The sequence below is a fragment of the Portunus trituberculatus genome, chromosome 47 (genome assembly GCF_017591435.1).
Source record: "Portunus trituberculatus isolate SZX2019 chromosome 47, ASM1759143v1, whole genome shotgun sequence".
Lineage (NCBI taxonomy): Eukaryota > Metazoa > Arthropoda > Malacostraca > Decapoda > Portunidae > Portunus > Portunus trituberculatus.
Genome location: NC_059301.1, coordinates 20,682,254 through 20,694,753, shown reverse-complemented (window position 1 = coordinate 20,694,753; position 12,500 = coordinate 20,682,254). Strand labels below are relative to the sequence as shown.

Here is a 12,500-nt window from a genome sequence, read left to right as displayed (position 1 = left end):
AAACTGTGCTGTAACAAAACCTTATCCTTTCTTTTCTTCCTCCTCCTCCTCCTCCTCCTCCTCCTCCTCCTCCTCCTCCTCCTCCTCCTCCACGACCTCCTGACCTCTAACCCCAGGACGGCAGGTTGTTGGCCTCCTCTGTGACCCTGAAACAGAGCGACGTGCAGGTCATGTCGCTCGCCTGTGTGAATTCTAGGTAGTGTGTGTGTGTGTGTGTGTGTGTGTGTGTGTGTGTGTGTGTGTGTGTGTGTGTGTGTGTGTGTGTGTGTGTGTGTGTGTGTCAGTGCTTATCATGTCGGAGATTCCAGACTCATGAATGATAATAAAGAGAGAGAGAGAGAGAGAGAGAGAGAGAGAGAGAGAGAGAGAGAGAGAGAGAGAGAGAGGAGGGGGGATTAATTATATCGGTGCGAGGTGTTGGGTAATACTAACATAAATTTCAGTAACGCGATCCGTATTTATTGTCCAGAGAGAGAGAGAGAGAGAGAGAGAGAGAGAGAGAGAGAGAGAGAGAGAGAGAGAGAGAGAGAGCGAGCATTACTTCTTTCCCACTTTCCCTCCTTCCATCCATCTCTCTCTCTCTCTCTCTCTCTCTCTCCCCAGTGACTCAGCGTAATATGAACCTTCCTGATCTAAATTTTTCTCATATTTTTTTTTACTACAAGATATATATATTTTTATGTAAACATTTTATAAACACTTCATTTTTTTTCTAGCTTCATTTTAGGTTGTATCCACTCTCTCTCTCTCTCTCTCTCTCTCTCTCTCTCTCTCTCTCTCTCTCTCTCTGTTCTGGGAATTTGTTTATTTTCATGTTAAAATGTTGGAAAAAAGCCTGTCAGGTTCTTGGTCAAGTATTCATCAGACAGACAGACAGACAGACAGACAGCCAGCGAACTCTCCCTCTCCCTCTCTCTCTCTCTCTCTCTCTCTCTCTCTCTCTCTCTCTCTCTCTCTCATCCACTCACTCACCCACGTCACCATCCTTTCCCTCTCTCCTTCTCTCCTCTCCCTCCCTAAACATCTCATACCGTCCCTCCTTCCTCCCCTTCCTTCCTTCCCCCTCTCCTCCTCCTTTACCTCCACTCCCTCCTTTCTTTTCTTTTACCTTTGTCCTCTTTCCTCCCACTTACTATCTTCACCTTTTTATCTTTTTTTTTTTCTCTTTCCCTTCCTTCTTCCCATTATTTTATTTTTTTTCTTTCTTATCCAATCCTTCCTTCTCTCCCACCTGTTTCCCTTCCACCTGTTACCTTCACCTTTGTCTTCATCTCTCTCTCTCTCTCTCTCTCTCTCTCTCTCTCTCTCTCTCTCTCTCTCTCTCTCTCTCTCTCTCTCTCTCTCTCTCTCTCTCTCTCTCTCTCTCTCTCTCTCTCTCTTCCCCTCCCTCTCTCTCTCCTTCCCCTCACCTCCCCTCTCCCTCCCTCAACCCTCCAACACACAAGGGCTAATCTTAACATTAGGCCTACCCGACAGGTGATTGTGGGCAGCCCAGCCTAGATTGTTTTTGGAGAGAGAGAGAGAGAGAGAGAGAGAGAGAGAGAGAGAGAGAGAGAGAGAGAGATAAAGCGGAAGGATGGATGGAGGGAAGGAGGGAAAGAAGTAGAGAGAGAGAGAGAGAGAGAGAGAGAGAGAGAGAGAGAGAGAGAGAGAGAGAGAGAGAGAATGGTTACTCATCTTCATCTCTATTTTCTTCCTCTTCCTTCTCCCCTTTCCGTGTTTGAGAATAGGGGGAGGAAGGGGAGGAAGGAGGCAGGAAGGCAGGGAGGGGAAGAGGGAGGCTGTGTTTGTCAGTCCCGTCACCCTCCTTGTCCCAAATCCCTCTCATACCTCCAATTTGTCTCCATGTCGCGGTTATCATTTCCTCCTCCTCCTCCTCCTCCTCCTCCTCCTCCTCCTGTCACGATTGTAAACTTTCATCTTTTTTTTTTCTACCGTCCTTTATTTCTGTACATCACCTTCCACTGGACTCTATGATGTCTACTTTCATCTTATTTTTCTATCTCTTTTATTTCCTTCATTTTCTTTTTGGTTCAATGGTCAGATTTGCTTTGTGTGTGTGTGTGTGTGTGTGTGTGTGTGTGTGTGTGTGTGTGTGTGTGTGTGTTTTTTTGTCAAGTTTTGTTTTGTTTTCGTATAGATTTTTTTTTTTTTTTTTTTTTTTTTTGGTGTTGGTGGTGATTTTGTTGTTGTTGTTGGTGGTGGTGGTGGTGTGTGTATGTGTGGTGGGGGCGGGGATGGGGCAGCGGTCAGTCATTACACAGACCTATTGTCCTTTCCCTTCAACAACATCCGGTCCATAAAGGCGGAGACGGAGGCGGGGCGGGGGCGGGCAGTGCTGCAGCTGTTGTTTGTGTGTCCGTCCCTGTGCGTGTGTACGTAACTGTGTGTGCGCGTTTATGGCACCCAGAAGCTCCCTCCCTGAGAGTCTTGTCCCTGGCACTACTGGTACTGGCACTTAATTAACAGCGACACCACCCCTATATTGTACTGAAATATGGCACGACTAGACACTGTTTGGCACTCGGTTGACTCACTCGAATCCAAGTTATGGCGATTCTTAAAAGTGGCACTGGCATTACAAAGGGGAAAAACACAGCACGGAACTTGAGTGGCAGTCTGGCACCCTGGTGGCACCCTGGGGCTGCCTGACACTCTGAGGTCAAGGATTTTCACCTGAACACAGGGAGGCACGACCGAAATTAGTGGCCAGTAAATTAGGGGGAACAAGTCGGGTGTTTTGGAGCGGGAGGAGGGGAGGGAGCATGGGTGAAGGGAGGAAGGGAAGGCAGCGGTATAGGAGGGTATGGTGGGCTGGCGTGAAGTATGGTGTCATATGTCTGGCGGCGATACTATGGGGATCAGGTTACGGTGGAGGGAAGGAGGGAGGGAAAGAGAGAGGGAGGGAAGGAGAAGAAAGTCAAGGATCCATGTCAGGAAAAGGCTTAGAGAGCTAGGGAGGGCGCGGAAAAACTCAGGTTGGGATGGATAGAGACTCAATAACCACGACATTTTTCAAACCTCAATTATTTTCAAGTCTGCAATACAAATAACGTCATATTCAAAAGCCCTCACATAACTCCAATAATAGATTAACAAGGATTTCGCACCATTAATAGGGAAACACTCATAAGAACCTGGATAACCTCTAACTCGTAAAAATAACCTTAATGAGAATCTGTAGCTAAGTTTACAAGACTCGATGGCTTAGAGACGGTGCTTCGTGAACACTGAGTAAAGAGAAGAGTAGAGGAGGAGAACACGAGGAGGAAGGAAGGCATTGTGGAGAAGAGAGGAGATAAGAGAGATTGCATTGTGGAGAACAGAGGAGATAAGAAAGATGGCACAGTGAAGGAGAGAAGATAAGAGATGGGATACTGTTGAGAAGAAAGGAGAGAAAGTAGATGGCACTGAGAGAGAGAGAGAGAGAGAGAGAGAGAGAGAGAGAGAGAGAGAGAGAGAGAGAGAGAGAGAGAGAGAGAGAGAGAGAGAGAGAGAGAGAGAGAGAAAGGAGATAGCAATGAGGAAGAGATACTAGAGAAAGCTAGAGAGAGAAAAAAAAAGGAAATAACAATGAGAAAGAGAGAGAGAGAGAGAAAATAACAATGAGGAAGAAAAAAGGAAGAGAGAAAGAAAGAGAGGAGAGAAGAGAGAAAGACAACCTTGGTCCGGGTGAGGGAGTGGCCGGCTGGTCCTGTCTGTTGAGCTTCACCTGTCAAGTCACAAAGTCATCCACTCCCTCTCCCTTTCCCACTCCCCACTCCCTCCTCCCTCACCTTCACACACTCCTAACCTACTCCCCCTTCACGCTCACTTCACGTCCAAATCATCCTGTTTTGTTTCCCTCGCCTTACTCGTCAGCACTCCTCGTTCTAGAAATCCAACTTTTAACACACTTCACCCTTTCACCCTCCAGCCCAGAACACCCCTCGCTCCCTCCTACTTCCCTTTCTTCCCCTCCTCCACTCGCCACTCCTCCTAGCCCTGCCTCCTCCAGCACACCCACAAGAGTAACAAAACAACAATAAAACAGCGCCTTGAAACTCAGTAAGGATGCACTTGTGATGGGACGGGAAGGTTCGTATATTTGTGTATATTTCCAGAGTAGCTTACCAGATTTGCTTTGTATTTCGTGTTTTTGTTCATTAACCCATTTAGAACTGGAACGTATTTTTACATTGAGTTTTTGTATACGATTAGACGATTTTATTGGCATTAGGAAGGTTGTATGGAGGTCAGAAGATTAATGGCCACAGTCTTCACTATTTTATTCCCCCACATAAGTTTGTGAAGCTGTATATAGGAAATCACCAAATAGTAAGCAGAGGGAACATGGAAACGCGTCGTGGTGCTGAAGGGGTTAAGGATCGGATGCTGGTTTTTATAGGTTTTTACTCCTGGTGTTGGTGATTAGTTGTGATTTGTAGGATGGTGTCTGTTGTGGTGTTTGTTAATGGGTAGTGGTAGTAAGGGTTGTGACCGGATGATGTTTTACCACCACCACCACCACCACCACCACCACCACCACCACCACCACCACCACCACCACCACCACCACCACCACGTAATCTTAATTGGCACAACACCTGGCAGGAGTGGCTGGCCCAGGAGAGCGATTAAACAAGGTCTGGTATTTTTTTAACGAGAATTTATACCCGTCATTAAAGTCTTTCCTCTCCCTTTTTCCCCTTCCACACTCTCTCTCTCTCTCTCTCTCTCTCTCTCTCTCTCTCTCTCTCTCTCTCTCTCTCTCTCTCTCTCTCTCTCTCTCTCTCTCTCTCTCTCTCTCTCTCGTAATTCCTTGTAAATTTTCTTTTGGCCTCCTTCCTCTCTCCCTTCCCCCCCTTCTTTTCCGCTCCCTTCATTCTTTCCCTCCTTCCCTTTTGTTACCCTACCCATATCTCTCTCTCCCTCTTGTTGCGCTGTAAATACGTTGTTTACACACACACACACACACACACACACACACACACACACACACACACACACACACACACGAGAGGTGGCAGCCATCTTGGGTTGTCCCTTCACGAACCGAGGCAGTAAATCTAACAAGTGGCACTCAATTTATGATGCCAATCCAACCCAGGCTCTGAGGTGCCACCCGACCATACACTGGCGAGGCGCTCCTTCCTCCTCCTCCTCCTCCTCCTCCTTCTCCATGTGTCCTACTTGCTCTTTCTCTCCCTGCCTTGCTCTCCCAGTCTCCTGCCGCCTTGAGTTGGGTTTCTTTTCCGATCCGTACTTTTGTTTCCGGGCGGCAGGGTGTGTGGTGGTTACCCTGCCTCGCTACTTGACCGTTCTGGTGCCTCTGTCACTTCCCCTTGTTGTGTTGTATTGTTTGCTTCCGTCCATGTGTTGCGTCATTTGAGTCGCCGCTATACTTGTTTTGGTATCTGTTGTGGCGTTTTGTTTTGTTCATTTCTTTGCTTGTGTTATGTCTTGTTCCCTTCCTCTTCCCTATAGTTATTCTTTCGGTTTGTTAAGTGTTGTAGTTTTTTTTTTTTTTCTTCGTTCATTACCATCTCCTTTCTTCCCTCCCTCCCTCCCTCCCTTCCTCCTTTTCCTTTTCTTTAATTATTCTTTCTATTTGTTAAGAGTGTTATCGTATGTTTTTTTTTTCTTCTTCGTTCATTGCCTCCTCTTTCCCTCCATCCTTCCCTTCCTTCTTTTCCTCCTCCTCCTCCAACTTCCTCCCTCCCCCATCCTCTTTCTCAATCATCACTCCCTTCACTATCATCACATTCTTTCGTCCTTCCTTCATCTTCTTCCTATTTTTTTCTTCCATCCTCCTCCTCCTCCTCCTCCTCCTCCTCCTCCTCCTCCTCCTCCCCTTCCCCTTAGCTTTCCTAACGCCTACTCATCTCCTTCCTTCCTCCTTCTCCCTTTACCCTTCCTCCTCGATTCACTCACCTCCATATCCTGCCGAGGGACTTGGAGAGCTCAGCGTTGTGCACCTGACGGTTGGTACAGGACAGCTTGCGTCGTGCCTCCTGAGCCCAGACCATGAAGGCGTTCATTGGCCTTTTCACGTGGACCTTCCGCCGCTCGCTGGCACCCGCGGCGTCCCTGTTGGTGTGGGGAACTGTACTTCGGCAAGGGATCACCGGCAGGAGGAGACAGTAAGGGGAATGGCAATAGAGGGAAGTGGAGGCAGGAAGGAGAGAAAGGAAAGAAGGAAAGGAAATGAATGTTGAGAAGGAAGAGAATGAGTGGGAGGATAGGAGAATTAAAGAAAGGCATATAACAACAAGAGAAAGGAGTAAACGGGAGGTAAAAGAGTGAAAAGAAGAAAAAAGAAAGGAGCAAGGAGAATTAAGGAAAGGCGTGTATGAGGAAGAGAAAAAAGGAAGAGAGGAGTGTTAAGAGTAACGTTCAAGAAAGTGAAAGTAAAAAAAGAAAGGTGCAGAATTAAAGGAAAGGAGAGTGAAATAGGAAGAATGAAACAAAGTGGCAGAAGTGAAGGAGAATGACTGAATAGTGAGGAGAGAAAGAAGAAAAGAAAGGATACGTAGGAAGAGAAGCGAAGAATAAGAAATTGAAAAAAAAAAAAGGAAAAAGAAGGGAAGGGAGAAAGAAAGGGATGGAGACAAAAGAAAAAAACAAAAAAAAGAAAGGATGAGGTAGAAAGAAAAGCGAAGAATAAGAAATGAATAAAAAAAGGAAAGGCAAGACGAAATTAATAAAAATGGGAAAAGGAAATGGAACAAGAAAGAAAGTGAAGAAAATTGGAGGAAAGAGAACAAAACAAAAAACGAAAAAAAAAATCAGACAAAAAGGAAATTAATAAAAAAAATGGAAAAAAAAGTAATGGAAACACAAAAACAAACGAAGAAAAATAAAGAAAAGAGAACAAAACCAAAAATGAAAAGATAAGAAATGGTATCACATTAATATCAATATAATAAAGTAATGTAATGTATTGGAATGTCTGGGAATGGAGGAGGAGTGCTGAGAATGATGGTTGATTTAGGCTCAGTTAGCTAGTAGTGTGATGACTGTTGAGGAGTCTTCATTTGGTGAGCAAGTTAGTGCCAGTTTCACACTCTATTTGTTCTGGAGCTTACCAAAGAGGGGGACGTTTAGGTTGGATAACTTACAAAAAGACTGTGAAATCAACTTTATTAACCTACCAGCTCCCTTTTATGGTACACTCCCATACAAAAAGCAGCGTGTAAAGATGACTGCAGAATCTGATCGGGGGTGAAGTCTTTTGTTGGTTAGCTAGCAAAAGGGTAACTGTGAAACTGGTTCTTATTTAGTGTGTGGTGTTGCTTTGGTGGCAGTGTGGTGGTGGTGGTGGTGTGGTGCTGTGTTGGGCCGCGCGTAACCTTGAGTGGGGAGAATAATCATGAGGGGCGCCAAGAGGGATTAAACACCCTAGTGAGAGCTCAGGAGTAGTGTCGGGGTGTCGCGGTGGTGGCGGTGGTGGTGGTGGTGGCGGTAGTGGTAGCGTGGTGTGGTGCGAATTGACATACATATTAGATTTCTCATATATTATCGCTTTTACCATAGAGAAAAGTGAAAATGTACGTAGGTGTGTGTATAGATAATATGAAAACACACACACACACACACACACACACACACACACACACACACACACACACACACACACACACATTTCCCAGTTTACTTCGTCTACCCTTTCTTCCCCCCCCTCCTCCTACCTACCCCTTCCCCCTCATATATCTCCAGCACAGCCCCCTGCATTTACCTCCTTATATTCACACCTGATCATTATTCCGCCAGGTAACTCCCAGGACAAAGAGATGCAAACAATAGATCTGGACTCCCCACTCCTACTCCCCCTCCCACCCACTCCCACCCACCCCAATCTACCTGCCCAGCCCTTCCTTACTTCTTGCTGTCCTCTTCTCTCCCATGCATTCCTCCTTCGTTCTGTCGTGTTTTTTTTTCTATATTTTTCTAGATTTACACACACACACACACACACACACACACACACACACACACACACACACACACACACACACACACACACACACACACACTAAACTTCCCTCTTTTTCTTTTTTCTACCTTGTCATTGTCTACCTTTTTGTTTTCCTTTAGTTTTTTTTTTTTTTGTGGGGGTGGGGAGGGAGGTGGCTTGTGGTATCTCCATCTGTCTGTCTGTCTGTCCGTCTGTCTGTCTAATTACTTCTGCCTGTCATAATGCATCTCGATACCTTAGCCACTATCTAATTGAACCGTCACCTTTCCTTCTCGCTTATCAAACACAAGCATCACATTAAACCCGAACCCACCATGCCCCCCACACCCACACCCACCACAGACCCCCTCCTTTCCCCCCTTCCCTTCCAACCCCCGTCCAGCTCTCTCGGATAAGGTGTTAGGTGGTCGGCGGAAGACACAAGGGAGCGGCGGGGCAGGTGGTGGCGACAATGTTTATCACGTTGCACATCTTTGCCTGACGCCACGCAGACACGCCGCCGCCCCCACCGCCTCCTCCCCACCGCAATACCTCACCTCCAGCAGCTCTATGATAACGGGTATCGTGGGGGAAGGGGAAAGAGGGTGGTAGGGACGGTGGGTTATCATGGATCGGGGCGTCAACGTAATATCTCTCACAGGACGCCGACAAACGCACCGACGCCACCGACATACAAGAGTCAAGTCCGTGTGGGTGATTAACTGAAGCCGCGCGTCGTGGTGGCGTCAGGCTGTATCTTCCAAGCCTGTGCTGCGCCGCTGTGTTGTGCTCTCTAACTGTACCTATACCATGAATATTTCCCGCCTTCCCTATACCTTCCTTCCACCTTTGATGTATCCAGCATTCTGCAAAAACGCTCTGCTCTCACCACCACGACTATTTCTAAGATGATTCGTCGGGTTCTCTAAATGTTTCTCCTATTGATAATGTGAAAGTTTTGCTAATCCGTCACTAGAACGGTAAAAAAGCATCCTTGAAAATCTTATCACTTTAATTTCTGTAGATTTTTAAGTAGAGGTGGTGCAGTTGAGGTGTTTCAGAATATGATCCTTGTTCTTATTATGCTTATTATTATCATCATTATCTCTCCGCCTGTCCCCTCAGCCTCTCCACCTCCATCTCCACACAACCCACGTGCTCTTGTCTCCTCTCACCTGTGTATAGTGTCTCTCTCTCTCTCTCTCTCTCTCTCTCTCTCTCTCTCTCTCTCTCTCTCTCTCTCTCTCTCTCTCTCTCTCTCTCTCTCTCTCTCTCTCTCTCTCTCTCTCTTCTCGTCTTTGTGTTTCCCTTCTCCCATTTCCCCGCCCCTCCTCCCTTACTCTCCCTTCTTGTGTACCTTACCTATACGAATTACCTATCTCGTGTCTTCCACTCGGCCCGTATCTTCGAAGTGGCCCAGTTATCATTGCGACAAGCTCACCACCCTCCAAGTCTGCCTCCCGTATCGACAACCACCACCACCACCACCACCACAGCCGCCGCCTCTTCTTACGGCGGCAACTTTTTGTATTTTCTTTTTTTTTTTTTTCATATAATTTGATAATGCTGTTTGGTGTTTTTTGTTGTTCTTGTAATCATTGCCGCCACTACTGCTGATGTTGCTAGTGTCATTATTGTTTTGTGCATACTGTTTGTGCTAGTTAGTGAGTCTTTGTTTTTGTTGTTGTGGTTATTGTTGTGGTGGTGGTTGTGGTGGTTAGTGTTTTGTTGAAGGGAGAAATGGTGGTGTGGTGATAGTAGTAGTAGTAGTAGTAGTAGTAGTAGTAAAAGAAGAAGAAATGGAGGTGATAGCGATGGTGGTGGTGGTGGTGGTGGTGGTGGATAGTTTAAAAGAAAAAAAAATAGTGGTTGGTAGTAACATTTAGTATTGTCAACAGTAGCATTATAGGTGGTGATGGTGGTAGCGGCACTATCTTATTACACATCCACATATTAATTACATCAAACAAAGCACCTATACGTATATCTACCTAACTCCTTAAAATATTCGCTTTGTATACCTTCACCGCCGTCGCCGCCACCGCCCTAACCGCCCCAAGATAAAAACTCAAGATTACTGTCAGTCACGCCACGCACTCCTGATGGCGACTGACACTCTCGGCGACGACCTGGCGGCACCTGTTGACTTCCTGACTTCTTTCTGACACCCTGCTTCGACACTCCTCCCGCTGACACCTCTCTATCCACTCAACACTTCACTCTGTCACTCTATATTGACTGTACCGCTCCTACTACTACTACTACTACCACTACTACTACTACTACTACTACTACTACTACTACTACTACTACTACTACTACTACTACTACTACTCTAGTACTACCTAATCGAGATGGCCTCAAAGCTACTCAATAACTATCTCGCGTGGTATTTGAAGTTTCTGCTCTATGGGTGAGGTAATGCGTGTTCCGTGCAGTGGTACAGCCTTCGTGGTGAATTTGAAAGGGAAAATGGGAGAACTAGGATGGAATACAATGAGGGTGGGGAGGTGAAGGAAGAAGAAATTATAAAGAATGAATAGAATAATACAATGATGATGATGATGATAGTAATAAGAGACATAGGAGGTTATTTATTATGTTTGCTGTTTGCTTCTTTTTTTTTTTTATCATTATTAAGATGTGGATCCCTTCCCTTCTTTTTCCCGCCCTCCTTATCTCTCTCTCTCTCTATCTCTCTCTCACAGTCCGTTATAATGATGTAACTTATTATTTTTTGCTTTGTTTATTCATCTATCTTACTTAGTTTAAGTCTTGCGTATTTGTTTATTTATTCAGTTACATTGTGGTGATGGCGTGGTTTGAGCGGCGCGCCTCTACATAGTCAACAAACACTGGGATTCTTTCGGTGCACTCCTATACACTGCCGAGATCCCAGAATTCTGTATATACTGTTTTAACATGGAATCTCAACATTTTGCACCACTTCCTCCTCTCTTAGAATATAATGTCGGTAAGGAGAACTGACTTGAGTATGTGAAAAAAAATAAAGTATACAAATTTTACACGATTTTAATATGTACCCCGAAAAAATAAGGCGAATTAACCGAATAATAATAATAATAATAATAATAATAATAATAATAATAATAGCGATAAAGTGTCATTATTCATGTACTCCATTCATTTACCATTTTGTTTTTTATAGTGAACAGTGTATTTTTTTTTTTTTTTTCGTACATCGCCTTCTTCATTTCTCGTGATTATTATTTTATACAACATACTTTCCCAAGAAGTGCGTGGCAAGGAGGTGGCGAAGAGAGGGGTGTGACAGAGACTGGGCTTGGGTGATGGGCGGCGGGGGAAGTAGTGAAGGAGAAGGAGTAACAGGTGTGTGGCGGGCTGAGGAGGGTGGGAAGTGGGCGCAACAGGTGTGTGGAGTGGCCGGGCGGGGGAGGAGCGGAGTAAGGAGAGCAACAGGTGTTTGTGTGTGTGTGTGTGTGTTGGTGATGGGCAGTGAGTGTGGCTGGGGAAGAGACGCACAGGGGAGGTGAACGTCATGCTAAGGGGGACATTTTTAAGGGGATTGAGAATAATGCAAAGGACTACGGAACAAAATTGTGGCCTGGAGATAAATTGGGAATGTGTGTGTGTGTGTGTGTGTGTGTGTGTGTGTGTGTGTGATACAGTACAGGGGGCGAAGGGACCTACTTGTTCGCCAGAGGAATCTTGGACCAGTCGTAGTCTTCCAGTATCTTGGTCACGGCGTCGCCAATCTCCCCGGAAAAGCTGGACGCCTGGGCGGCAATCAGCTCGGGATCCACACCCACGCTCGTCACCTCCGCGCCCCGTGCCGTGGTGGTGTTCTGGGAGGATGACACGGTGGTGATGACGGTGGGCAGCGTGGGTGACGGGTGGGCGGTGGTCTGGGGTGGTTGCGGCGCTGGTGGTGGCGCGGGTTGCTGGGGCAGGTAAGTCTTGACGGGCGGTTTGAGGTCGTGGCTGTTTTGCACAGGCGTGGCTGGTGTTGAGGTGACACAGTTCCTGGTGGGGGGCTCGTAGGTCCCTCCTGTCTCCCCCAGCAGAGGTGACACGCGTTCCTTTTTCACAGTTTCCATTTTTGCGTACTTTCCAGTGAATGAGTTACAGTTGGTGGTGGAGTTTGTCACGCCGCGAAGACGAGTAACCTGCACGTCACCTTGGCCTTCAGGCGCGCTTCATCTCCCTCTCCTCGCTCACTGTCAACAAGAGTCCGAGCAAGTGAACTAGAACTGCAAACCGAGGTGGTGGCGTCACGTGCAGCAAGCCTCGCACTCCTCACACTCTCTCTCGCTCTATCTCACAGGGCGCACTGAACCTCGCTCCTCCTGTCCATGCCCAATAGATTAGTCTTAGTTGACTGACTGCCGACGCCTCACAGTCCCCGCCTTGTTTCCCGCCCGAAAGATGCAGACTCCCTCGCGACGCCCCGCCCACTCTGGCCAATGGTGAGTCTCTTCGCGCCTCATTGGTCCGCGAGGGGATTCCAGTGGGCGTGGCTTAGCACTGTTTTGTTTACATTTTTCCTCCCTTCCTTTCTCTCTCTCTTTCTCTCTCTTTCTCC

General features: G+C 46.6%; 1 protein-coding gene and 1 long non-coding RNA gene across 3 annotated transcripts in view; one reads left to right on the top strand and one right to left on the bottom strand.

Moving 5' to 3' along the window:
* LOC123520481 (transcription factor Sox-10-like) overlaps positions 1 to 12,307 on the bottom strand; it is a 23,917-nt gene extending 11,610 nt beyond the window's left edge. The window contains exons 1-2 of one of the 2 annotated variants that reach the window (XM_045282749.1): positions 11,609 to 12,307; positions 5,914 to 6,069 (exon numbers count right to left, since the gene is read on the bottom strand). In XM_045282749.1, coding sequence (XP_045138684.1) covers positions 5,914 to 6,069; positions 11,609 to 12,015 — 563 coding nt within the window. In that variant the 5' untranslated portion in view covers positions 12,016 to 12,307. The remainder of the gene's footprint in view (positions 1 to 5,913; positions 6,070 to 11,608) is intronic. The other variant, XM_045282750.1, reaches the window with a different exon arrangement.
* The window catches only part of LOC123520485, a 119,130-nt gene that overhangs the window by 61,952 nt on the left and 44,678 nt on the right, over positions 1 to 12,500 (top strand). The gene's annotated exons all lie outside the window — the stretch shown is intronic.